Source organism: Prionailurus bengalensis, chromosome B3 (genome assembly GCF_016509475.1).
Source record: "Prionailurus bengalensis isolate Pbe53 chromosome B3, Fcat_Pben_1.1_paternal_pri, whole genome shotgun sequence".
Classification (NCBI taxonomy): Eukaryota; Metazoa; Chordata; class Mammalia; order Carnivora; family Felidae; genus Prionailurus; species Prionailurus bengalensis.
Window position 1 is genome coordinate 122,940,284 of NC_057355.1, and position 26,623 is coordinate 122,966,906.

A 26,623-nucleotide genomic window follows, 5' to 3' on the forward strand; every position below is an offset into this window, starting at 1 on the left:
TTTATTTTTGGGACAGAGAGAGACAGAGCATGAACGGGGGAGGGGCAGAGAGAGAGGGAGACACAGAATCGGAAACAGGCTCCAGGCTCCGAGCCATCAGCCCAGAGCCCGACGCGGGGCTGGAACTCACGGACCACGAGATCGTGACCTGGCTGAAGTCGGCCGCTTAACCGACTGCGCCACCCAGGCGCCCCTTAGGCTTGGAATTAAATTAATAGTTACCAGGGGTGGAAGACAAGCAATAATAAGTTTCACAAGCTAATTAGTATTGAACTTTTTAAAGTTTATAGCAGGGAAAGCCATTCGTAGGTTATGTACTAGAAAAATTTGATTCTGAATTAATAGGCCATTAAAAAAAAAAGAGCGAAACAAAAGTAATTCCAACCAGACTTAAGAAGCATGATCATGGGTCTCTGAATTCTTACTTCTCTTTCTCCTTTCCTAGTTGGTTTTTGACTTCTCCACCTGTGTCAATGATTTATTCAGGAAGGATCATCAGCTCTTTAGAAGAAAGCATCAAGGCATCCAGAGTTCCAAAAACAATTAAAATTGGCAACTCAGTTTTACCACCAAGCTCCTGTTCCACAAGCCAACATGTCCCTTTATTTTTCTTTCAAAAAAAAAAAAAAAAAGAGGTCATATATCATGCCTTCCAGACACCTACCAGTAGAGTAGCTCTTGATTCTCTTTGAAGTAAATAAGCAGAAGAAAGAAGGAAAGAAAGAAAGAAAGAAAGAAAGAAAGAAAGAAAGAAAGAAAGAAAGGAAGGGAGGGAGGGAGGAAGGGAGAAAAAAAAGGAAAAAAAAATAACCCTTAAATTCCTTAAAAACTAGTTTGCATTATTAACTGAGGTTTTCTTTAAAATAAACATTCTAGGGACACTTGGGTGGCTCAGTCGGTTAAACACCTGACTTCGGCTCAGGTCAGGATCTCACAATTTGTGGGTTTGAGCCCCACGTCGGGCTCTGTGCTGACAGCTGGGAGCCTGGAGCCTGCTTCAGATTCTGTGTCTCCCTCTCTCTCTGCCCCTCCCCTCTCTCCCTCTCTCTCTGCCCTCCCTCTCTCTCTCTCTCTGCCCCCTCCCTCTCTGCCTCTCTCTGCCCACTCACACTCTGTCTCTCTCTCAAAAATAAATAAACATTAAAAAAAAATTTTTTTTAATGCACATTCTAGGGCCTTGTCCACCAAGACTCAGTGGTCTGGTAGAATGGACTAGAATCCTCATTTCTAACAAGCTTTACAACACTGGTGCTCAACTTCGAGGTGCTTTTAAATAACACCCTGCAGGGGTCTTACCCCCAGATACTCACAGGGTCTGCAAGGGACCCTGACATCAGCATTATTACTAACTTTAAAGCCTTCCTTTGTGTGAGCAAGTTAAGAACCACTTCACTAAAAGTGCCTTTGATGCCCAGGGTCCATGGACAAAGCTTGAGAACAGAGGCTTACAACAGTGTATCTTAATGAGGTCCTTCTGAACCTTACTTCACCACCGGAGCAGATGGCAGGCAGATTAAAATATTTAGATAATTAGAAAAACCATAGGTGACTTTTTGTTTGTTTCCTTAAATCATTCCTCTTCAAAAAGCTCTCAAATGTGGCAAGGCTTCAGAAGGGTATCTGGTTCTTAATTGAGAACAGAGTCCATACACCCTCTCCTTTTTTTAAATATGTAGCAAATTGGTGAAAAACTAGGATCAAGTCTCCTAGACAAAGTCCTCAGAAATAATTCTGGGGGCAGGGGGGAAGCAATTCTAATCATGCTAAGGTTTAGAAAGTTCTTCTCCAACAAACAAAACAGAGCCTGGGTTATAAAGGTTCACAAATTAGAAATGATAAGAACAGGCTTAAGGAATGGTCATAAGGCTCAGCTAAACAGTAACTGAATAAATCAAACTGTGGGGAAAAAAATCTTCAAAATAAACTTGTTTTTAATTTTTTTAAGGTTTTATTATTTATATTTGACAGAGAGAGACAGAGCACGAGCGGGGAAGGGGCAGAGAGAAAGGGAGACACAGAATCTGAAACAGGCTCCAGACTCTGAGCCGTCAGCACAGAGCCCGACACAGGGCTCGAACTCACAAACCGCAAGATCATGACCTGAGCCAAAGTCAGATGCTTAACTGACTGAGCCATCCAGGCGCCCCTAAAATAAATTTGATTATGTAATAAAACCAAGGTAATTCACCCACTTTCATCTTAAAAAACAAAATGACCCTGTACTGACTCACAATGCTTTAATTAAGAATTAGCTTCCTTATATCATCTTACTACATCTCCCAAAGGAGGAACATCCAGTGCAGTCTCCTTTCCTGTCCCATGGGAACCTCCAACTCCTTATTTATGTTTTGCATTAAGAACCATATTCTACGAACTGAACAAGCCTACATTTGTTCAAAGGTTAGCTCCCAGCCTGCTGCCTGTGGGCATCTTAATAGCTAGTTTCAAACAAACTCTGAAGCAAGACACAAAGGGAGAGACCACTCTTGTGGTGAGACACTTTTATTAGCATTTGGATGTGGAAGAAAGAGATGGGAGTGGAAGAAGAAACAGACTGTGCAACAGAGCTCTGGAGTATTCCGAACAGATTCCTAAAACAGAGAAGGAGGCTTAAGGGGTTATTGATCCATGGAGAGGAAATAGGTAGGTAAATACCCCAAAGGACTTTCATTTGCAGGGCTAATTACTCACAAATAAATTTAGCTGTTTTTTGGAATACTAGCATACCAGAAATCAGAAAATTAGAATGAGGTTATAAAGGTCTATTTTAATAAAATGTTAAATACCATTAATGCAACTTCAGAAGAAACGGAGTTCAAGAAAGCCACGTTCTTTCAATTTAGAGACAAGATATTGAGAAAACTTGTACCATTTGTGGGCTGAAATTTCTCCACTTATGAAGTGGTCATATTGCTTGCTGATTTTTTTAAATTTTTTTTTTAATGTTTATTTTTGAAAGAGAGAGAGCACAGGCAGGGGAGTGGCAGAGAGAGAAGGACAGAATCCAAAGCAGGCTCCAGGCTCTGAGCTATGAGCACAGAGCCCAACGTGGGGCTTGAACCCACAAACTGTGAGATCATAACTTGAGCCGAAGTTGGATATTTAACCAACTGAGCCCCTGGCACCCCTGAAGTGGTCATATTGCTTGCTGATTTTAGAAGGCTTAAGCTATTGGTTAAAAAGCCCCTTAGTGGCTCAGTCGGTTGAGCGTCCGACTTCGGCTCAGGTCACGATCTCACAGTCCGTGAGTTCGAGCCCTGCGTCGGGCTCTGTGCTGACAGCTCAGAGCCTGGAGCCTGCTTTGGATTCTGTCTCCCTCTCTCTCTGCCCCTCCCCACCTCATGCTCTGTCTCTCTCTGTCTCAGAAATAAACATTAAAAAAAAAAATTAAAAAAAAAAAAGCCCTTTAGGCTACATAATGATGAAGTCAATTTACAAAAGGAAAATCTTTCTTTTTCTTTAATTGCTGGTAATTTACTAAAGTGAAAGCTTCTATAGAAAAAAATCCACTTTGGGGCACCTGGGTGGCTCAGTCAGTTGAGCGTCCGACTTCAGCCCAGGTCATGATCTCGCAGTTCGTGGGTTTGAGCCCCACGTTGGGCTCTGTGCTGACAGCTCAGTGCCCGGAGCGTGTTTCAGATTCTGTGTCTCCCTCTCTCTCTGACCCTCCCCTGTTCATGCTCTCTCTCTGTCTCAAAAATAAAATAAACATAAAAAAATTAAAAAAAAAAAAAAAGAAAAAAATCCACTTAGATGGGCCACCTGGGTGGCTCTGTCAGTTAAGGGTCTTGACTCTTGATTTGGGCTCAGGTCATGATCTCACAGTTTGTGAGCCTGCGGTGGGCATTGTGTGGACAGTGCAAAACCCACTTGGGATTCTCAATCTCTCTCTCTGTCTCTCCCCATCCCTCCCTCTCTCTCTCCTCCGCCTGCTTAAGTACACTCTAAAAATAAACATTAAAAAAAAGGGAAAAATCCATTTGGAAAAATTAAAGGAACATAAGATTAATAAAATCTGAGTTTGCCTCAAATAATTAGCTAGCTTCAAGGAAGTTTAAGATTTTGGGGGGATGATGGTGAGGAAGGAGCTTTTGGGGGAGGAGACAGAAGGAGGAAACTGAGAAAAGAGGAAGCTGAAAAAAGGAAGAATTTACCTGTGGCTCTGAGACCAGGTCTTTTCTGGAATCCTATCCCTAGCACTAGACAGTAAGATTTTTCAAAGGCAAGTATCATGTTTGAAACCTACCACAGGATACACAGTAGATGCTTGATAAATGTTTTATAAATGTCGAAGCCAGTATCTTTTTTAACGGTGTTCAAGGAAGTCAGTTATAAGAAAGGAGGTAATCTGGTTTGACTTGCAATGTCAGATATACTGCTAAGCTATACTAAGAAGAAACTTTATTAGAAAACTTGATTTTTATTTACATGAATTTCTAATATTGAATTAAACACTTAGGTAAAAGCAGATAAATAATGACAACGAAAAAAGTGGAATCCAAAAACAGTCCTGCGCGCAGAAAGCTCAGCACTTACAGAAGGGTGCCCAGGCTTACCCTGTCCACCTTCCTGCAGAAAAGCAGGAGATTCTCCTTATGCCTACCTCTCCTCCCAAAAAGACTGTTTTCTTTTCTTTTCTTTTTAAATATTTTTTTAGCATGTATTCACTTTTGAGAGACAAAGAGTGGGAGAGGGTCAGAGAAAGAGGGAGACACAGAATCCAAAACAGGCTCCAGGTTCTGAGCTGTCAGCACAGAGCCCGATGTGGGGCTCAAACTCATGAACTGTGAGATCATGACCTGAGCCCGAAGTCAGATGCTTAACTGACTGAGCCACCCCGGTGCCCCAAGATTCTGTTTTCTTTAAAAGTTCAGCCTCCTCAGCATGGGACTCCTGGAATGCTTTTTTAAATTATTTTTTTAAGTTTCTCAGTTCTCCTAAATTAACTTTTGACAGTTCCTGGGATTCTCAAGATGATCACTTAACACCTCATTAACAAGTCTATTATAGGAATTAATTCAAATAAGCCCAAACTAATTTTAATTAAACCTCAATCTGCCCAAGGTATTCCTTTTTTCTCCTATACAATAACCGCCTAAATAGGCTCAGTTCTTTCAAAACTAAGAAGTACAAAAAGTGCAGTTTTCCGGAAGATTACTTGTCATCGTTTCTAAATTTACCTAGTAAAATGCACCTATCTATTTAATTTGTTCCATGATTTGGCCATTCCGTTTAACATTCATCTACTTAAGCAATACACTTTAAGAACCCACTCATTTTCTAATAGTTATGGATGTGTGCATTCATTCATTCAGCAAATTTATCAAAAGGCTACTACTAGATGCCAGACACTAAGCTGGGTGCTACGCATGTTATTAACTACATCTCTAGCCAGAAATAAAATACAGCCAAGCACAGCTCTGGAAAATGAAAAAGCACAATTTTAGTTGCTTTTGGTCAGTCATGTTTTGCCTGGACTCATGAATAGATCTTACAGCTAAATTTCCATTACTGGAGGTGTGCTAAGTAAAAGTTAGAATTTCAAATGTCTGGCGGAATCTGTCAGAATTTCCTAGCTGTCAGTTTTTCTAGCCGGCCTGTTCTAACTCCGTGTGTCTACTCAAAGCACGAGCCCCCCTCCTCCCCGCACACTTCCCACCCACTCTTCTCTGGCTTCGGTTCAACAGCTCCTCATCAATCCAGTCACATGACCCTCTCTTCTTTGGGAAAAGGAGAGGAACTGGAAGGAGAAAGGGGGAGAAAGGGAAGGAGGGAGGGAGGGAGGGAGAGGAGGGCTTACAAAGTAGGGGAGTGGGTGGATCTCAACCTCCCCTGCGCCATTGCGGCTTCTCTGAAGGCTCCACACTCCTATCACCACAGAGCAATACATCTTCCCACAAAAAGATGAGAACATTTCTTAACAATCAACCATGCAATATCTGTGTATATGTTTAAGCCTTACTTTCATATTTTAGGCAGGATTTATTTCCATGTAGGTTATTCATGTAGCCTGGCATCTAATAACAAAAAAGTTGTACTCACAAAAGTGACATACACATAGGATAAAAGTCTAGTAGTACCGAATATTAAATACAAAGTACAGAAGTGCCCCCTGCCCACCTCCAACCAGCCACCTCCATTCCCATCCCAGGAAGCGGGGCCGGGTTCTCCATCCAGCTTGTTGGCAGCTAGCACCACAATGCTGATTAACACGCTCACACCCCTGCTTCTGTTCCAGCAGCGCTGCAGGGTGGTGGTGGTGGTGGTGGTGGTGGTGGTGGCAGCGGTGTGCCAAGACAGCCGTGCTTCCGCTACTAATCACCGCCCAGTTTTGTCGTATGACTGTTTTTAATTCTAGTGGCCAGTACCGTCATAAATTTGAAGACGATTCCTTTACTTTAAAATACTTTATTAACTTAAAATAGTATCTACTGATTCTCCACCAAGTACATAACAGAAGCTGATACACCTTCATGTCCCTCACCTTCCTTTACCCCTTTCAACACCTCCTGTCTTCCGTCTGCTACTGTTTACAATGCTGAGGTTTTTGTTATTTACATTTGGTTTATAACCACTGCTAAACTTTCCATGCTTTACCTGTAACTGATCCTATAAACTAGAAATTAATTAAGAGCAATAATATTATGATTATTTCACCACACTTGTGTGAAACAAAAGAAAGTCTTCCAAGTGTCAAAACTAAGTGATTTCTTTTTTTAACACCCAACAATTCAAGTCACATTTTAGTTTTGATTTCATCTTTTTTTCTTAATTGTTTTTAATGTTTATTTGTGAGAGAGACAGAGCATGAACAGGGGAAGGGCAGGGAGAGAGGGAGACACAGAATCTGAAGCAGGCTCCAGGTTCTGAGCTGTCAGCACAGAGCCCAATGTGGGGCTTGAACTCGCGAACTGCAAGATCATGACCTGAGCCAAAGTCAGACGCTTAACCGACTGAGCCACCCAGACACCCAATTTCATCTTAAATGAAGAAGAGTTGTTCACTATTTCATAGCTCATCATATTATCATTATTTTTTTTTAAGTTTATTTATTTTGAGAGAGAGAGTGAGCATGCTTGTGAGCAGGGAAGGGGCAGAGAGAGAGGGAGAGAGAGAGAATCCCAAGCAGGCGCCATGCTGTCAATGAAGAGCCCAACACAGGGCTCGATCTCACAAACCACCATGAGATCATGACCTGAGGCGAAATCAAGAGTCAGAAGCTTAACCAACTGAGCCACACAGGCACCCCCATGTTATCATTATGAAACAACTATTTCAGATCCACTAACTCTGGCTTTGGGGAGGGGCAGGGAGAAAAATTATACTAAGCACATAACTGGAGAGAGAACAGTAGCTCCGGTGAAAACGAGTGCCATAGTCCCACATTCTGACGCAGGTCATATCTTTGCTTAGAATAGATGTTCAGGGACAACCCTAAAGCTCAACTAGAGTATTTAATGACAAACAAGTATTTATATTATAATCCAAGTCTTATCTGTTTTACAGTTACCTATAAATCCTATTTATATGAAACTAGGTTCAGTGTCTCTATCCTAATCTGATTCATAACATTTCTCCAACAATTCTTAGGCTCCATTTCTTTATCACTGATGAGATACAACACCTGCCAGTGAGAATGGAGCAAATGTTTCTCAGGCTCAGAAAGCCAGCTTACAAATGGTTGCTATGTTACAAGTGGACCTGGTTAGGGACAGCAAAGGTCAAATCACCTGTATCATCAAAGTTTGAGGATTTATCCCACTAAGGGAAAATCAGTAACAACATCAAATCAAAGATACATTTATATTTTAAAAACCAAATTATTAATCTTAAATCTCTCGTATGTTTCTTCCTAAATCCTATAATTCTAGGAACATTGGTCAGTATACATACATGAGGCTTCAATTCAGGAATAATCCTATATGAGTGAATGAATGATCTTTTCCTCTTAGGTGCATAGCTTTATCAAGTCCTCAGTATTTAAGAGAACAAAGAATATAAGGGACTAAATTGTAGGTCATTAACTCTTAAGAATGCCTCTCTTCAAGGCACCAAAGTATTCATTTAATCATCCCCCAGGTATTTACTGCATGCCTACTATGTGCCAAACACAGTTCTAAACAGAAAGAATAAAATGAACAAAATGGCCAAAACTCCAGGTTTTTGTGGAGTTTATATTCTACTTTGGGAAGATATAGGTAACAATTATGAAAATAATCAAGTCAAACAATTATTGACGCTAAGTTCCTGATACAGGCACTATTTAAGGTGTGAAGGAGGAACAAGACAAGGATCTTAACAGGGGAGGTGACAGGGGCGCCTGGGTGGCTCAGTCGGTTGAGCGTCCGACTTCAGCCCGGGTCACGATCTCGCGGTCTGTGAGTTCGAGCCCTGCGTCAGGCTCTGGGCTGATGGCTCAGAGCCTGGAACCTGCTTCCGATTCTGTGTCTCCCTCTCTCTCTGCCCCTCCCCTGTTCATGCTCTGTCTCTCTCTGTCTCAAGAATAAATAAACGTTTAAAAAAAAAAAAAAACAGGGGAGGTGACATACATACAGAAACATTACAGCCAACGGTTAGGGAACTTCAATACATTATACAGTGAAATCTCCACACTACTGGTCTAGCTCCAGCACCTGACCAACAAGCTTTTCAAGTTACTACCCAGTAATACTGCCATAACTGAACGTTCATTTTTGGAAAAGTTTCTGTCTTTCTATAACAGCATTATTCTATGACAGTTCATCCTTGTATTACCAAAAATATTAGCTAAAGGGAAAAAATAAAGTGTGAATACTAACACAGCACTCAGAAACTTAATTTATCTGAGACAAAACCAAAAATTATTAGACTCGCTGAATATGACAATAATAAACTTTATATGCTCATTGGAATTGTACTGTAGCTACACAATCAGTTATGAAGAAAAAAAACCCAAAAGCAAGTAACATAAAATACTTTAAAATACTTAAAACAGTCAAAATTACAATGAAAAGGTAAGGTTTAGAGATTTCATCACATATTTGGTGTTTTAGGACTGGACACCAATTTTAACATCTAGCAGTTAATTCTACAAACTGACTTACATACACACTTTAGACAAAACACTGTGTTCAAACATTAAACACCAACCCTGTGAGACAAAATTATAAGTCTGTGATACTATAAAGCTGTGAAAAAGGCTTTTGAGAGAAAAAGGGTATTAGCACAAAGGTGTTGTAAAAGAGCCTTTCAGTTGGTCCTGAAGAATGAACAGAATTTGGGGAATAGGAGGATAAGCATTCCGGCAGAGGGACCAAGCTGGTTTAAATAAGGATACGTGAGAGGATACAGAAAAAGATGGGTTAAGCTACTGTTAAATGTAGAGGACCTTGAGCATCTTATCAAGAATTTGGACTTTATTCTGCGAGCAACTAGTAGATACTGAAGACTGCTATTTTCTATTTCTGCATCTTTAAGCAGATGCTGACAAACAGCTGTCTGTTAGGAAGCGCAACAGGTGGCCGTGTTCAGGAAAAGATTGCAGCAAGAAAAAGGCAGTTATAGGCTGGGGCAATAGTTTGGGCAATAGGTAATCAGGGCCTGAAATAGAAATGTGGCAATGGGAGTAAGCAGAAGTGAGAGGCAGAATCAACAAAATCTGACTTAGATATGGGGAAGTTGACCAAGATTTCAGGCCTGAATAACCTGAAGATAGAAAACCGCAGTGTAACTTCTGTGCTGTTCCTGTTCAAGATACATTCCTGAGTCTTAATCACGAGGAAAACACTGGGTGAACCCAAACTGAGGAATATTCTATAGCATAAGTGGCCTGTAATCGTTCGTGGTGTCAAAGTCATGGAAGTCAAAGAAAGAGTGGGAACCGTGGCGGCAGAAGACTAGAGACGGGGACCATTAAATGCAACACGTGATTCTGAACCACACCTGCATCACTCGGACACTGGCCAAACTTAAAAGGGGTCTGTGGAATAGACAGTAATAACGTTTCAGTATTAGTTACTGAAATAACATCATGCCATATTGTTTAGTTAATTGTTAATTGTTTCAGTGTCAATTTCTGACTTTGTATGGTTGTATTGTGGTTATGTAGGAAAATGTAGGAAGTACTCACGCATTTGGGATGATGAAGCTTCTCATCAGCAGCTTGATTTCAACTGGTTCAGGAAAAAAAAAGTCTTTTGTGCTTTATTTCCAACTTTTCTTTTTTTAATTTTTTTTTTTTAACGTTTATTTATTTTTGAGACAGAGAGAGACAGAGCATGAAGGGGAGAGGGGAAGAGAAAGAAGGAGACACAGAATCGGAAGCAGGCTCCAGGCTCTGAGCCATCAGCCCAGAGCCTGACGCGGGGCTCGAACTCACGGACGGCGAGATCATGACCTGAGCTGAAGTCGGACGCTTAACCGACTGCGCCACCCAGGCGCCCCTATTTCCAACTTTTCTGTGTGATTGTTTTAAATAAGAAAATGATTTAAAAATACGATGCTCAGAAATACTGACTCTACCATATGGCTATAGCTAGCTCTACATCATGGAATTTTGAAATATTTGAATAATATTTCAAATTATTGTGATTTTTTTCCCCACAGTTTTTAGTTGTCTTCCCCTGCCCCAGTCTCTTAAAGCCAACAGGAAAAGCCAAGAACACGGAGCAAGATTAGAATGCTCAAATTTCACATCCAGATGGCCAACCGACACACTCATCATCACTCATCATCAGGGAAATACAAATCAAAACCACAATGAGATACCACCTCACGCCTGTCAGAATGGCTAACATTATCAACTCAGGCAACAACAGATGTTGGCGAGAATGTGGAGAAAGAGGATCTCTTTTGCACTGCTGGTGGGATTGCAAGTTGGTGCAGCCACTCTGGAAAACAGTATGGAGGTTCCTCAAAAAACTAAAATTAGAACTACCCTATGACCCAGCAATTGCACTACTAGGTATTTATCCAAGGGATACAGGGGTGCTATTTCAAAGGGGCACGTGCACCCCAATGTTTATAGCAGCACTATCAACAACAGCCAAAGTATGGAAAGAGCCCAAATGTCCATCGATGGATGAATGGATAAAGAAGATGTGGTATATATATATTCAATGGAGTATTACTTGGCAATCAAAAAGAATGAAATCTTGCCACTTGCAAGTACGTGGATGGAACTAAAGGGTATTATGCTAAGCGAAATCAGTCAGAGAAAGACAAATCTCATATGACTTCACTCATATGAGGACTTTAAGAGACAAAACAGATGAGCATAAGGGAAGGGAATAAAAATAAGACAAAAACACGGAGGGGGACAAAACATAAGAGACTCTTAAAATGGAGAACAAACAGAGGGTTACTGGAGGAGTTGTGGGAGGGGGGATGGCCTAAATGGGTAAGGGGCATTAAGGAATCTACTCCTGAAATCACTGTTGCACTATATGCTAACTTGGAGGTAAATTAAAAAGAAAAAAAATGCTCAAATTTCTCCCTACATTTTCTATTTTCTTCCAGAAGCTGCAAAGTTTCAAAAAATGAAACCTGCACACTTAAAAATAAAAGACATAAGAAAGATGATCTTTGTATGGCAACAAGAAACTTGTGCTGCAAATCAACAGGGGCCCATACTTGGCCAGGAAAGAAGAAAATAAAAACTACCTTAGCACAGGTAATACATGAACTTCCTAAATCAGTCTCAAAATTGACATTCTGAATAAAAGGCTCAAATTTATGACCACATATAAAATGCTAAAAACTCGAATAATAGATTATCTTAAAGAAAAGATACATAATCAGGGTACCTGGGTGGCTCAGTCGGTTGAGCGTCTGGCTTTGGCTCAGGTCATGATCTCATGGTCCGTGAGTTCGAGCCCCGCATCGGGCTCTGTGCTGACAGTTCAGAGCCTAGAGCCTGCTTCAGATTCTGTGTCTCCCTCTCTCTGCCCCTCCCCCACTCATGTTCTCTCTCTCACTCTCTCGCTCTCTCTCTCTCTCTCCCTCTCTCTGTCAAAAATAAACTTTAAAAAAAGAAAGAAAGAAAAGATATATAATAAATTCATGATCTTAAAAACAGAAAACTAAAACACATCTATCAAATACAACATGTTCAGAAAAGTGAATCTGAGTGCCAAATAGGGTAGAGTGTGTGGTAATAAGGGTAGATTCAATTATATGATACTCCAAGTGGTCAAGTGTAAACACAAAAACAAAACAAAAAATGCCATGCTAATAACTGCAGCTTATTTATTTATTTATTTTTTAATTTTTTTTTCAACTTTTATTTATTTTTGGGACAGAGAGAGAGAGAGCATGAACGGGGGAGGGGCAGAGAGAGAGGGAGACACAGAATCGGAAGCAGGCTCCAGGCTCTGAGCCATCAGCCCAGAGCCCGACGCGGGGCTCGAACTCACAGACCGTGAGATCGTGACCTGGCTGAAGTCAGACGCTTAACCGACTGCGCCACCCAGGCGCCCCTAACTGCAGCTTATTTAAAGCATCTAGCTATAATTCTTTGAATTATCTGAAACTGACATGAGAGAGAGAGAGAGAGAGAGAAAGAGAGAGAGAAAGAGAGAGAGAAAGAGAGAGAGAGAGAGAGAGAAAGAAAGAAAGAAAGAAAGAAAAGAAAAGAAAAAGGAAAGGAGGGAGGAAGAGAGAGAAAGAGGGAAAGAGAAAGAAAGAAAGAAAGAAAGAAAGAAAGAAAGAAAGAAAGAAAGAGAGAGAAAGAAAGAAAGAAAGAAAAAGGAAGGAAGGAAGGAAGGAAGGAAGGAAGGAAGGAAGGAAGGAAGGAAGGGAATCAAGTTCCCAGTGACTTCACTGCCTTCAGCCCCATCTGCAACAAAACTCCTTTGGGTTAGCATCCTGTTTGAAGTGGTCCTACAGCAAGGACTAGTTATGGTGAAATAACTTTACACAACACAGAGATTGAAAACGTGCAAGTAAACAGGAACTGTCATATCTTATAAAAAGGAGAAAATAGTATGTCAAAAATGAACTTATTCAAAATAATGCTTGATATTTTATATCCAATAACAGAAATCAGAAAATTAGAGGGTAAGGCATGAAAAGAAAGCAAGCCAGCTTCTTAGTGCAACATTCCCTAAAACTAAAATCAAAGCCAGGACCAAGCACTTACATTACGTGACCTTTTCTCCCTCCTTCCTATACAGAAGTTAAACATGAGATATCTGACACAAGGTAGAGAAAAGGCTCTTCACTTTGCAAGTTCACTGTCATGATGTAAAAGTGTCTTCAGCTCACATATGGGTTATCTTTAGCTCTCCCCATTTCCAATTCACAGCACTGTGGAAATTCAATGAAAGAAATACTGGTGCAGCTCTTATGTAAATCTGATTCCTTCCAAACTTCTTCAACATATAAAAAGTGAAAAACAGTACAATATTAAAATGCATGGTTCTAGAAAGCCTAGATAACCCAAGATGAAACTGAAAAAATACCCCTAAAATAAGCCATGCACATACATATATAACCATAAAGACATACCACAAATTAATACAAAACAGAAGAAAGCAATAAACACTTACAGAAGATATATTTGACTCAGACTAAAGAAAAGTTTGTTTAAGGCACAAAAACATTGTCCACATGGGAAAAGAATCATAAATTCTATCACATTAAGAATGAAAACTTTTGTTGCCCCTCCCCCATTCATGCTCTGTCTCTCTCTGTCCCAAAAATAAATAAACGTTGAAAAAAAAAAATTTAAAAAAAAAAAAAAAAAAGGGGGCGCCTGGGTGGCGCAGTCGGTTAAGCGTCCGACTTCAGCCAGGTCACGATCTCGCGGTCTGTGAGTTTGAGCCCCGCGTCAGGCTCTGGGCTGATGGCTCGGAGCCTGGAGCCTGTTTCCGATTCTGTGTCTCCCTCTCTCTCTGCCCCTCCCCCGTTCATGCTCTGTCTCTCTCTGTCTCAAAAATAAATAAACATTGAAAAAAAAAATTTAAAAAAAAAGAATGAAAACTTTTGTGAAAGTTTTGTGAAATTATTAACAAGATTTAAAGAAAAGCCATGTCTCTCAGGTTGAGAGACAATAGTGGTAAAGAATTATTATCCAGAATACATGAAGAACTCTTAAAAATACCCATCTAAACAAACAGCCAGGGGCGCCTGGGTGGCTCAGTAACTCTTGATCTCAGCTCAGGTTTTGATCTCAGGGTTGTAAGTTCAAGCCCCACCTTGGGCTCCACACTGGGCGTGGAACCTACTTAAGAAAATAACAAAAACAAACAAACAAAAACCCCCAGCCAATGGGACAAATGATCAGGAAAATAGAAATAAAAACTACAATGAGATTCTGTTTCACACAGATCCTATGTGCAGGATTAAAGGGACTGACAGTATCTACAAAGACAAGGAAATGGGCATATGATAACTTTCATATACTAGAATGGGAGACTGAACTGCTGTAAGGACTTCTGAAAGAATTTGGCAGCCTCTGAGGATATCCACCAATATCACTGTATGACCTCGTATGACCAACTTATGTAACATTTAAAAACAGATAATACCATAGACAGTCCTCGCTACTGGAATCCAGTCTGTTCCATTCTGTTCCTAAGTGTGTCACACTGTGAATTTCAGGCGGCAGAGTCTGTATATTACATCATTCAAAAATAAGAAAAATTACATGTTCCTGGCTCATCCAAAGCTCCAAACTGAAACAGTCTTCAATATCTACATAACAGCCTACCAAGAATTTCTATAAAATAGAAGGCACCTAAAATACCAATGACCTATTTTAACCCTCAAACAACTGAAGTACTCTAGCGTGCATCATTCAGTGATGCTGCCCAGTACGGAGTCTATTATATTTCTACTTAGGCATTCACTCGTCTCCAGGAGCATGAGCACTCCCACGTTTTCTTCAAATGCAGGGACATCCGTGGGCCTCTTGTGCTCACCTATTTCCTTCATAGGCTTTCCTGCATATCACAGGACATTTTCACTAGTAATATAAGGAAGGTAAGAGATATTGCACAACACATTTTACAACACAAGTGGACAAGGGACCGGGTCCTATCAGGAAAAGAGGAGAAATAAACTGAAGTGCACTCCACAGCCTCTTCCCCAGACTTGTGCACAAGTGAAAACATCTTTGATGGTGTGCACATGATGCGGGTTTTGATTCAGACAGTTAAATTCCATAAGCATTTCTGGAAGTCATCACAGCAAAGAGTGAGCCTTCAAACGTGGGGGATACTTACATTACATGGATATGGTCCTAGTAAAAGCATAAAAGTACAGAAAGATAATTTCAGAATAGTGGTTATCTCTAGGGAATGGGTGAGAGAAACAGAAACAAGAAGGGACATTACAGGGAGTTTTAGCTATCTTTTTCTTTTTAAAAAGTGGATAAATGGGGTGAGATATTAACATCATTAAAATATTAGATCATGGGTACATTATTTTCTGTACCTTTTCATCAAATCTGAAGGACCAATAACATTTTTTTTAATGCTTATTTATTCTTGAGAGAGAGAGAGGAATAGAGACAGAGCACAAGCAGGGGAGGGGCAGAGAGAGAGGGAGAGACAGAATCCGAAGCAGGCTCCAGGCTCGAAGCTGTCAGCACACAGCCCGATGCAGGGCTCGAACCCATGAACCATGAGATCATGACCTGAGCCAAAGTCAAACACTTAGCCAGTTGAGCCACCCAGGTGCCCCTGAAGGACCAATAACATTTTTAACCTACCTGAAGCATGCCAGAAGCCTGCCAACATTAGTGAGGCCACAGATTCATAAGAATCTGAACTCAATACTAGACAAGAATCTGAATTTGATACTAGGGCAAGAGAACCAGTGTGTCTGTTTTTTTTTTGTGTCACCCTAATACCCTTAACAAGACAAGTGTGCCTCCTATCAGAACTGCCATCCTCCACACCTCACCTGCAACCCCTCTACCCGTACTATTATGCTCAGGCCATAGTGGACTCCTTGGTCTTCCTGACCACAGAGTTGCCTCCATCTCTAGGCCCTTTTATCCCTGGATTTTTCAGGGCCAAATCCTCACTTCTCTCAAATTCTTGCTAAAATCTTGCCTTCTCAATGACAGCTTTATTTAAAATTGCAAACTGGGTCCCTCAAAACTTCTCTACTTATTCTCCGGAGTACTCACCATTTTCTAGCATACTCCATAATCTGTTTCCCTCACTAGAAACCCCATTAGGCAAAAATTTGGGGGTGTTTCATTCTTGATGAATCACGAGTGCCTAGAAACAGCACCTAGCACACAGCAAGCTCTCAAATATTTGGTAAAATAGTAAAACTTCAATTTTTCTGTTATAGTACTCTCCAAGACTAACACAACAAGCCACTGTCCTCTGCATCTCCAATACTGCCCAAGTATATACTCCACTCAAATGATCTGCTTGTAAGCCCATTTCCTGTGGATTGTGATTCACAGAGCCTAACACGTAGTGAGATACTCAGTGTTTGTGGAATGAATGAAATTCAATGTCTCGAACATAAGAGATTAAGTTTCACTCAGGGCAGGCCACTTCTATTATAAAATCACACTCAGGCAATTACTTGCAGATACCTCTTTTTAAAAATCACTTTAAGGCATAGTCAAAGGGCTGCTGCTTGAGTCACACTTTTTTCCTTCTGCAAGGACAATGAAAAGATGCATTCAGTGATACCATAAAAATAAACATTACCTTACACAGTCAAATCTAAAAGAAATCAGGTCATATTTAATTAAGACTGGGTAGCTGGATTTAAGAGATACAGAATTTATCTCTACTTTTGGTTTCATTTTTATTATCCTCTATTTTGGCAGAGAAATAATGTAACCAAAAGAAGTTTGTCACTACTAATTAAAAGTTTTAGAGAGTAATTTTTAAAATGTATAAAAGCTGGTAGTGGCAAGTTGTAAAAATGGCCACACACTCTTGGACCCACTTCCCATTTGAGACGGTGTCTGATTTCCCCGCCCTGCAATCTGGACTGGCCTTAGTGACCTGCTTGTTAACAACAAATCAGAAAAGGTCATGGGGTTACAGCACATCCTTTGGAAATGTCTGCTCTGAAGCATCCCTCTGGATTCCCAGTCACCGTGCAATAAGGAGCCCAGCCTCGCGGGGAGGGAATGTGAAGGTGCTCTGGTCAACAGCCTCAGCTGAGCCCAGAATTCAAGACACTTGGGCCCAAGTGACATGGGAGGGAAGAAGCCTCCAGATGATCCCAGCCCCCAGCCATCTGAGTCTTCCCCAGCCGTTTGGGTCTTCCAAGCTCAAGCCTTGGATATTACGGAGCAAAGACAAGCCATCCTGCTGTGCCCTGACCGAATTCCTGACCTGCAGAATCTGTGAGCATAATAAGACGGCTCTTATTTCACACCACTACGCATAGGGGGTGGTTAGAGAGGCGAGAAATAAACTGGAAAATGAGTGCTAACCCAACGTCTATCTATAACTAATTACCATATTTCATTTTCTCACTGCCAGCAGAGCCTAGATTTCATTATTTGGTATGGATAAGTCATCTATCCAGAGGTCACACATCACACAGATCCATGCTCTAGGACAGGGCAAAAAAAATTATCCAAAATTAACTTTGATAGCTGTTGGCCTTTCACTGCAGTCACCTCAGTCCATATACTGGATCAGTAAGGTTGATGGCACCTACGTGAAGGAGGTAGATCACCGCTAGCTATATATGTATATCTCAGATCAGAACACGCTACTTGTAATTAATACCATAAAGGAAGGACAGGAGATAACATAGACACTGTTAACAGGGGGTTACTCACAAGGCTCCATACTGTGTTCACAATATGAATGAAGTATTTCCTTCCCCAAGGAATGAATTCATGAAACTGAAAATGATCAACACTTTCAAAATCCATTTCCAAAAATCTCTTACTAGAGATAATAAGGATATATCACAGATGAGAAAAAATATTAAGGTAAAATTCTGATTTAAGAAAACAGGCTTACATTAATCAAAATCAGACATACTCCTTCCTTCCTGTTTTTCAGTGCAAACCAAATAAATCTTACCACAAAATATTATATAAATGAAGACAGCTCAAGGCTGATAATGAAGAATCTTTTACAAGAATAAGACTCATTTTAGACGCACTTAAAAAAGCAATAACCAAAACTAACGTATGTCTCATACACACAATGGAAATAGTTCAGAAGTGAAAAAAACAAAACAAAAATCCCAATTGTTCTACATTTTCTGCAGTCAATACTGCCCTCTAGTGATGCAGAATAAAAGCCAAATAGAAAGTGAGTACCACATTTTATTTATTGTTCATTTTAGTATGTTTATGTCAGGGCATCTAGCTTGGACTACAAATCCCACCAAAGACAGAATAAACAAATCCAGGATGACTTTTATTATCCGCTCTTAAATTAGAAACTCTTTTAAAAGGCACTGAATCAAGGACACTAATATATGCAAACAGCAGACTTTAAATACATTGGGAACAGATTCTCACTACACACAGTGAGTTACATCTTCATATAAAACTGTACAATTTGAGAAAGACTCTGGGGCTCATTACCTAAGACTTATGAAGATAGGTAAGATCGTAAGATTAAAGTGTCACCATCTGTAGACAAGAAAATTCAACTGGAAGCAAGCCAGGCTAGTTGTCATGGCATATGTGTACCAAACACACTGAAAAATGCCCATAGCAACCAAGGCCTCACACACCTGCCAGTTCTGCCCATTAGTAGACCTGACTCCTCATTTGAGGAAAAAAGTTCAAGAAAAGAGCATGTTTGGTTGCTAAGCATTTACTGAACATAGGAAATTTTCCAAGAAAACAGACTTACCGAGGGTAGTGCCATCCTGCCCCATGATGCACTTCATAGAGGTGACAATCTGCTCCACAACAGGCGGTGACAGCGACGTGGCATACACTGCACTATGGGAATGTGTTCGCAGATAGTCTATCAGCTCCTGCGGAGTTCACAGAAGCAAGTCATTAGAGGTAAAGCTTGAATCCTCGGGCGATGTCACTGCCTTCCTTCCAGGTGAAAGCACTCTTCCTCCCTTCAAGAGCATGGGGATGGGGACACTAATCTGAGATGCAAGATCAACCAGCATCGATGGTCAAAGGACACCACCAGCAACAACTGCATCTGACACATGGCAACAGCCTCAGGCTTTGTTTTGTTTGTTAAATGTGCCACAACATGAAAGAAAGAGAAACTAGTTTTAAAGAAGCCCTCTAAATTTGGAGAACATATCACTTAATGTTATAAACATATCTGCAATGCTGTGTTAATAAACAAGGCGTATGGATTGCTTTTTAGATACAATAATTTCCTTTTTTTTTTTAAGTTTATTTATTTATTTTGAGAACACACGCAGGGGAGGGGCAGAGAGACAGGGAGAGAGAGAGAATTCCAAGCAGGCTCCACACTGTCAGCGACTTGGGGCTCAATCTCACAAACCACGAGATCACGACTTGAGCCGAAACCAAGAGTCAGACACTTAACCAAATGAGCCACCTGGGCACCCCACAATAATTTACTTTTAAGTATTACAAAAAATATCATCTACATGCTACCCTATGTCTGCTAAGCCCATCCTTACACTTCTGAGTAAGAGTAAGACCGTTCTCTAGCATCAATTTTAAAGGTATTAAATATCCTCTAGGGGCGCCTGGGTGGCTCAGTTGGTTAAGTGTCCAACTTCACCTCAGGTCATAATCTCATGGTTCCTCATAACCATATCTCATAACCATAATCTCATGGTTCCTCAGTTCAACCACCCCACCAGGCTCTCTGCTGTCAGAGCAGAGCCTGCTTCAGATCCTCTCTGTCCCCTTGTCTCTCTGCCCCCCCCCCAAACATTAAAAAATCTAAATATCCTCCAGATACACAGATTTATAAAATAATATAAATATGGCAGAATAGAAATTCACTGGGTCTTTCATGAGAACAGGAAAGCCATCTCACTGAGTGAAGAAAAACTTTGTATGCCAGTTACAAGGAGTCCAAAACAATCAGGTCTACGTCCCTATTCTCTCCTTTTAACTTCACTAAATCTTTAAATAAAATGTGCAAAGTAGCTCATGTATCAGAACCCAAAAAGGACACACAGAATAGACTACAAAAATAGTGTATCACTTCAAAAACACTAAAAACCATTCAAAACCCACAAAAGCAAAGATATACCATACCTAAATGATCTCCCAGAGTATGATTTCAAGTCCTTTGGTTTGGCAATAAATCTTAGCAATCAAACTCTCCAAAGTGAGCCTGGTTCCATTAACAAAAATTTGAGGTAAAACTCTATCAGCCTTGACTAAAACCACTAATAATGAGTTTTCTCTAAAAGGCAATCAATTATTAAGAGAAAGTCCATGCTTTAAGCCTCCCAATGTCAAGGTTTAAAAAGGAATTAGAGATATGTATGAGCTCCTACCACATACCTCATACAAATACTAACAAATGATGTGTTTTTTTCTAATACCATGGAGAGTTTTTTTAAATAACAGTTTTACCGAGATGGAATTAACTTTTCTAAAGTATACAATTCAGTGGCTTTCAGTATACTCATAGAGCTGTGCGACTTTCATCACTATCTAATCTTGTTTTATTTATTTTTTTAAAGTAGGCTCTATGCCCAGCATGGGGCTTGAACTCATGACCCTGAGATCAAGAATCACATACTGTACCAACTGAGCGAGCCAGGCCCTACTATCTAATTTTAGGACATTTTATTACCTCAGAAAGAAACCTCATACCCATCAGCAATCACTTGCCGCTTCTCCCATCCCCTCAGCCCTTGGCAACCACGAACTTACATTCTGTCTCTGAATCGGCCTGCTCTGGATATATCATATAAAAGCAATAATACAATGTGACCTTTGTGACTGACTTCTTTAAGTTCATGTAAACTGACTAACGTGAACTTTCAAATTCATCCATGTTGTAACATGGACATACATTATTTTTTCAACCCTTACTATACAATCTTATAAACTAGGCATATTTATCTCTGTTTTTAGTGATAAGGAAATGGGAAGGTTAAATGCTTTGCCCAAGGTCTCACAAAGTTAGGGAAATATTCAAACCTAGGCCTCTGTCTCATGATTCAGCCATTTCCATCACACCGCATTGATTCTCAAAAGCCTCAGAGTTCATTACATAATTTTTCAATTGAAAAATACAATGCCTTGTAGTATACCAGAACAGGCAAAATAATCTTTTTCTTCCTGTCTCTATGCTCACCCAAGATGCATTCGAGGTCAAGGGGAGGGTAACTGGTCTTCTATTCCCACTGGCTCTCATTATAAACTCTACTTTTGAAACTGTGGGCACAATTCAAACCCAGTAGAAGACTGTGGCAAACAGGCAGCACCACTGTGTGTTCTCTCATACAAGAGGGTGTTCTGTATCTCAGACCAGTGTGTAGTTTAGAGCGAAGCTCAAATAAGAAAACAACAAACAATGAACAGAACCCGCCTTCAGTTTATCAGTCACTCCCTAAGCTAAACTGTGAAGCCCAAAGGCACTGTGAGCCTAAGCCACAAACAAATTCAGGGTCTCCACATCAGGGTTCCAGATTCTTATCTGTCACAAGTGAGTTACCAAGTCTAATCACCAGTCCCTTTATCCTCAATTGCTCAATTCACATGGCCCATTTACCTTCTTGCCTCCAATGTATCCTCCAGAAGCACCAAAACTCTTTGTGAATGTTCCCATCATAACGTCCACATCCTCAGGATCCAGGCCAAAGTAATCTACCACCCCTCGACCTGTAGGGCCCAGAGCCCCAATGCTGTGAGCTTCATCTAGATACAAGTATGCCTTGTATTTCTTCTTAAGAGCAATCACTTCAGGAAGGCGAACAATAGATCCCTCCATGCTGGCAAGACAGGAGAAAATACATACAGAGACTTCTTAACTCAAAATTAGGGGCTGGTCTGTCAACTTACTGTTATTATTAATTTTTTCAGTTTATTGCTTTTTAAAAATAGTTTGACAACTCTGCCTGTGATTTTATTTTATTTTTTAATTTTTTTCAACGTTTTTTATTTATTTTTGGGACAGAGAGAGACAGAACATGAACGGGGGAGGGGCAGAGAGAGAGGGAGACAAGAATCGGAAACAGGCTCCAGGCTCTGAGCCATCAGCCCAGAGCCTGACGCGGGGCTCGAACTCACGGACCACGAGATCGTGACCTGGCTGAAGTCCGACGCTTAACTGACTGCACCACCCAGGCGCCCCATCTGCCTGTGATTTTAAACTAGCAAAGTTAGGTGATGCCATGGCCAGGCAGATGTCTAGGGGAAAGGAGAGTGGATCTTTTAAAACAAGCATCAGAACAGAACTGATCTTAATTTACCACAGAGGGATAAAGGTCACCAGATTCTTCCAATGCTTGTAATTACAGGCAACATTAGATTTTGTATTATGTTGCATGTGTAATTAAAATAACAGAATAAAATGAAATAAAAGAATTAAGTGTGAGGACTGCAAATAAACCAGAATTACAATCTTTCTTCAAATGAAATGATGTATGATTTTTTTTGACATATTAGAAAATATATTCCAATTCTTGGCCCTCTGTATAAATTCCCTCTATAAACAGCAGAAAAAGAAAGGACCCCAACAGAGGGGTGATCTGGAGACTATGAAGCACAACAGAAAGAATAAAGAAAAGCCAGAGAAAAAGACTTCTGTTCTAGTGCAAACTCTGCTTCCAGGTTTGTTTGTTTTTTTTAACGTTTATTTATTTTTGAGACAGAGAGAGACAGAGCATGAACGGGGGAGGGCCAGAGAGAGAGGGAGACACGGAATCTGAAGCAGGCTCCAGGCTCTGAGCTGTCAGCACAGAGCCCGACGCAGGGCTGGAACTCACAGAGCGCGAGATCATGACCTGAGCCGAAGTCGGCCGCTTAACCGACTGAGCCACCCAGGCGCCCCTGCTTCCAGGTATTTTAACAAATCATAAACATTGTTCCCGTAGTTTCCAGAGGGGTCTAGATTACCATTCCCTTCTGCTTAAAAATTCTGTAACTTCATGGAGCCAAATCAGAAAAGATAAGAATAGGAAAGTAGGATTACCTATATATTCCCTCCACAAGGATTAGAATTTTCTTCCAGGGCCTTCGAGTCCGAGGCTGACCATAAACAATGGCATCTTTCAGCAGCTTCTCTAGGCTTTGCATATCTACATCACACAAAAAAGAATTTCAGCACAAAGTACCTTCCTCTTTCTGAACTTTATTTCAGAAATGCAAATACACATTTCTTATTCAGGAAGGGTGTCTCAAATAGCAAAGGACATTAACTTATGGAATCAGAACTGAGCAGAAAAAGGCAAAATGGGTGAGCTACTGCTAGCTTGAATGACAATCTGAAATGTAATAAATGTTCAAAACCACAAAAACTCCACCAAATAACTGTGGCATAGGTGATTCAGAGTTGGTTAGCATGCTTGTGAAATGGCTCATGTTTCATGTTAAATACCTGACCATTCAGTTAGCTTTTTTTTTTTTTTGTATTCGTAGAATCAACTGTATCTTTAATCCTAGTGAGTCATTCAGAAATACACACATAAAAGACTGAGCAAGAAAGTGCAAATAAACTATTAAAAATACATGCACCTCTTAAAAAGCAAATAGGAGGGAAAATTCATGCGCATGCTCCATTTCCTTTCACCCAGGATACACTCAATAACTGCTTATTAAACAGCTTTAACTTAGTAGTGTGCTAAAAATACGCCAGTGGCATCCATGAGACTATGTGTTAAGAAAGCTTGGCAATTAGTTACCCTTTTGTTTGACTTGATCAGCTGTCTGTACATTATCTAGCTCTCATGGCTCTGTTGGTCCTTAAGGATGGTTAACAGGCCCAGAAACAGCTTGGCTGGTACTACCATTAATGAGGATCATAATTTTCCTGTTAATGATAAATGCTCTGGGGTGCCTCGGTCAGCTGAGCATCCGACTCTTGGTTTGTGCTCAGGTCATGATCCCAGGGTCAGGGGTTCAAGCCCCATGTCAGGCATCAGTCTCCACGCTGTGTGTGGAACCCACTTAAGATTCTCTCCCCCACCACAAGCCCTCCCCTGCCTCTCTCGGGGCACCTGGGTGGCTCAGTTGGTTAAATGGCCGACTTCAGCTCAGGTCATGATCTCACTGTTCATGGATTCAAGCCCCACATTGGGTTCTGTGCTGACAGCTCAAAGCCTGGAGCCTGCTTCGGATTCTGTGTCTCCCTCTCTCTGCTCCTCCCCTGCTTTCACTCTGTCTCTCTCTCTCTCAGAAATAAATACACATTGAAAAAATTTATTTAGAAAAAGTTGAAAGCCAAATAAAAGGAGAATCTTGTATTTTGTACCAAAAGGCTTCCTTTAGCCTCTATTTCTATTCTAATGAGGAAGAGAATAACTTTTTAAAGTTTATTTATTTTTTTGAGAGAAAGAAAGAGAGAGACAGAGACAGAGAAAGAGAGAGAGAGAGTCCCAGGTAGACTCCACTCTGTCAGCACAGAGCCTGATTAGGGGCTCGAACTCACAAACTATTGATCGTGACCTGAGCCAAACCCAAGAGGCAGTCGCTTAACCAACTGAGCCACCCAGGTGCCCCAAGAATAACTTTTAAAAGACTGGACCAGAAGGACATTTTAAATGTTGCAACATGCTTCATTTAGATTTTCTATTATTAATGTAACTAATGGTACCACTGCCACTAACCCAAAAAATATTAAACACTAAAGTCTGAAGTGGATTCCACATCAAACTCACTGTTGTGTTTGAAGATTCGAATGGTTGCTCCCGAGAGTCTGGCTCCTAGAACCAGAGATGCATGGTTCAGTTCGTCACTCAAAATCAGGCAACCCTGCAAAACCACAAGCACAGGAAGGTAAGAAGCTGGGAGGAAAGATGTAGTTACACAAATTATAAAACGCTAAAATCATGAATAATGCTATCTTATTAAGGAAAGCTTGTACAACAGCAAAACTATCAATTTCAAGAAGAAGAAAAGTATACATATTTTTGTTTTGCAAAATTAACTTAGAAGTAGATGCAGAATTCCAGCCTTTTAATTTCTTCAGTCCTGTGACTGACTTAAATATTCAGGTATACAACAACAAGCTTTTATTTACATCCAAACTCTGAATTTCTCTTCTCCAAGTCTTCAAATCCTTTATTTGCCACTCTTGCATTCCACTGTACCTTAAAAGGATCCTCCTCCTTTCCCTCCATACAATTTTATTTTCTTCTCTTTCCAGCTCATTTTTTTTCCTGACAAAATCTGCAATATGATTTGTTATTTACCTTTTTATGTATTTTTTTTAAGAGTTTATTTTTAAGTAATCTCTGCACCCAACGTGGGGCTCGAACTTACAGCTCCGAGATCAAGAGTTGCATGATCCATGACTGAGCCAGCCAGGAGCCCCTTACCTCCTTTTCAGACATTCTTATTCACCATTTCTGTGTATCAATCTACCATGAACTATCCTTAGTTCAAAAATAAAATAAAATTAAATGTCAGCAGTTAACAGCTAAGTACTTAATAGGTTCCTGGCATTATGTTAAGGCTTTTAAAGGCATTATTACTTTTAATCCTCATTAAAAAAATCTCTGAGGCAGGTACTATTATTATCCCCACTTTACATATGAGGAAATTCCCTTTCAGAGAAGTTAACAAACCTTGCCCAAGGTCACAAGCATGCTAAGTGATTCATTACAAAGCTTCTGCTACCAGAACACATGCTCTTATTCTACAGTATACTGTTTCCCCCTTCCTTGAAGCTGAATAATCAACAACCTCACATAGAATTTAGTATCAGACTCAAAGAAATATTAAAACTGTATTGGTTCCTGCCTTTAATAGATTAAATGATACTTAATAACATTTCAACTAAAATACTTGATTTGAAAGATAAATCTTTAAGGTAAGACCTTCCGTGTCTGTATATAAGATCTCTAATTCTACATGATTATTAGAGTTTCTGAACATACAGGGAAGAATCGAACAAGATTATTTAACTCTTTACTGTGAAAAATTCTGAGAAATTCCAAGTAAGAATCTCAAGATTTATACTGCTAAAATGCAGGACAGGAATGTATTATAATCAACGTGACGAAGTCAAAGAACCATACATTTAGGTCTTTCAAAGAATGTGTCCACTGTATCTAAGTTTTTGAATTTACTGGCATAAAGTTCTTAAAATGTCCTTATTATCCTTTTAATGTCTATAGGATGTGTAGGGATGTGCCCTCTGTCATTCCTGCCACTGGCAATTTGTGTCTTCTTTTTATCCTCACCAGTCTGGCTAGAGAGTTATCAATTTTATTCATTTTCTCAAAGAACCATCTTTGGTTTCACACATTTTCCCCATTGTCTCTTTTCTAAATCATTGATTTCTGAATTTACCTTTATTTTATCTTTCCTCTGTTTGGACTCTTTGGGACTCTTTAATTTGCTCTTCTTTTTCAAAGTCCTTATTTAGATGGCTGATTCAAAATGTGTTTTTTTTTTTATATAAAATTTATTGTCAAATTGGTTTCCATAAAAATTTTTCTTTTTTGGGGTGCCTGGGTGGCTCAGTCAGTTAAGCGTCCGACTTCGGCTCAGGTCATGATCTCACGGTCCAAGAGTTCAAGCCCCGCATCAGGTTCTGTGCTGACAGCTCAGAGCCTGCTT

At 40.2% G+C, this 26,623-nt stretch overlaps 1 protein-coding gene across 1 annotated transcript in view; it reads right to left on the reverse strand.

Annotated features, from left to right (window-relative positions):
• SPTLC2 (serine palmitoyltransferase long chain base subunit 2) overlaps positions 1 to 26,623 on the reverse strand; it is a 103,820-nt gene that overhangs the window by 33,544 nt on the left and 43,653 nt on the right. The window contains exons 6-9 of the mRNA XM_043556731.1: positions 24,718 to 24,811; positions 23,034 to 23,139; positions 21,612 to 21,831; positions 18,786 to 18,912 (exon numbers count right to left, since the gene is read on the reverse strand). Coding sequence (XP_043412666.1) covers positions 18,786 to 18,912; positions 21,612 to 21,831; positions 23,034 to 23,139; positions 24,718 to 24,811 — 547 coding nt within the window. The remainder of the gene's footprint in view (positions 1 to 18,785; positions 18,913 to 21,611; positions 21,832 to 23,033; positions 23,140 to 24,717; positions 24,812 to 26,623) is intronic.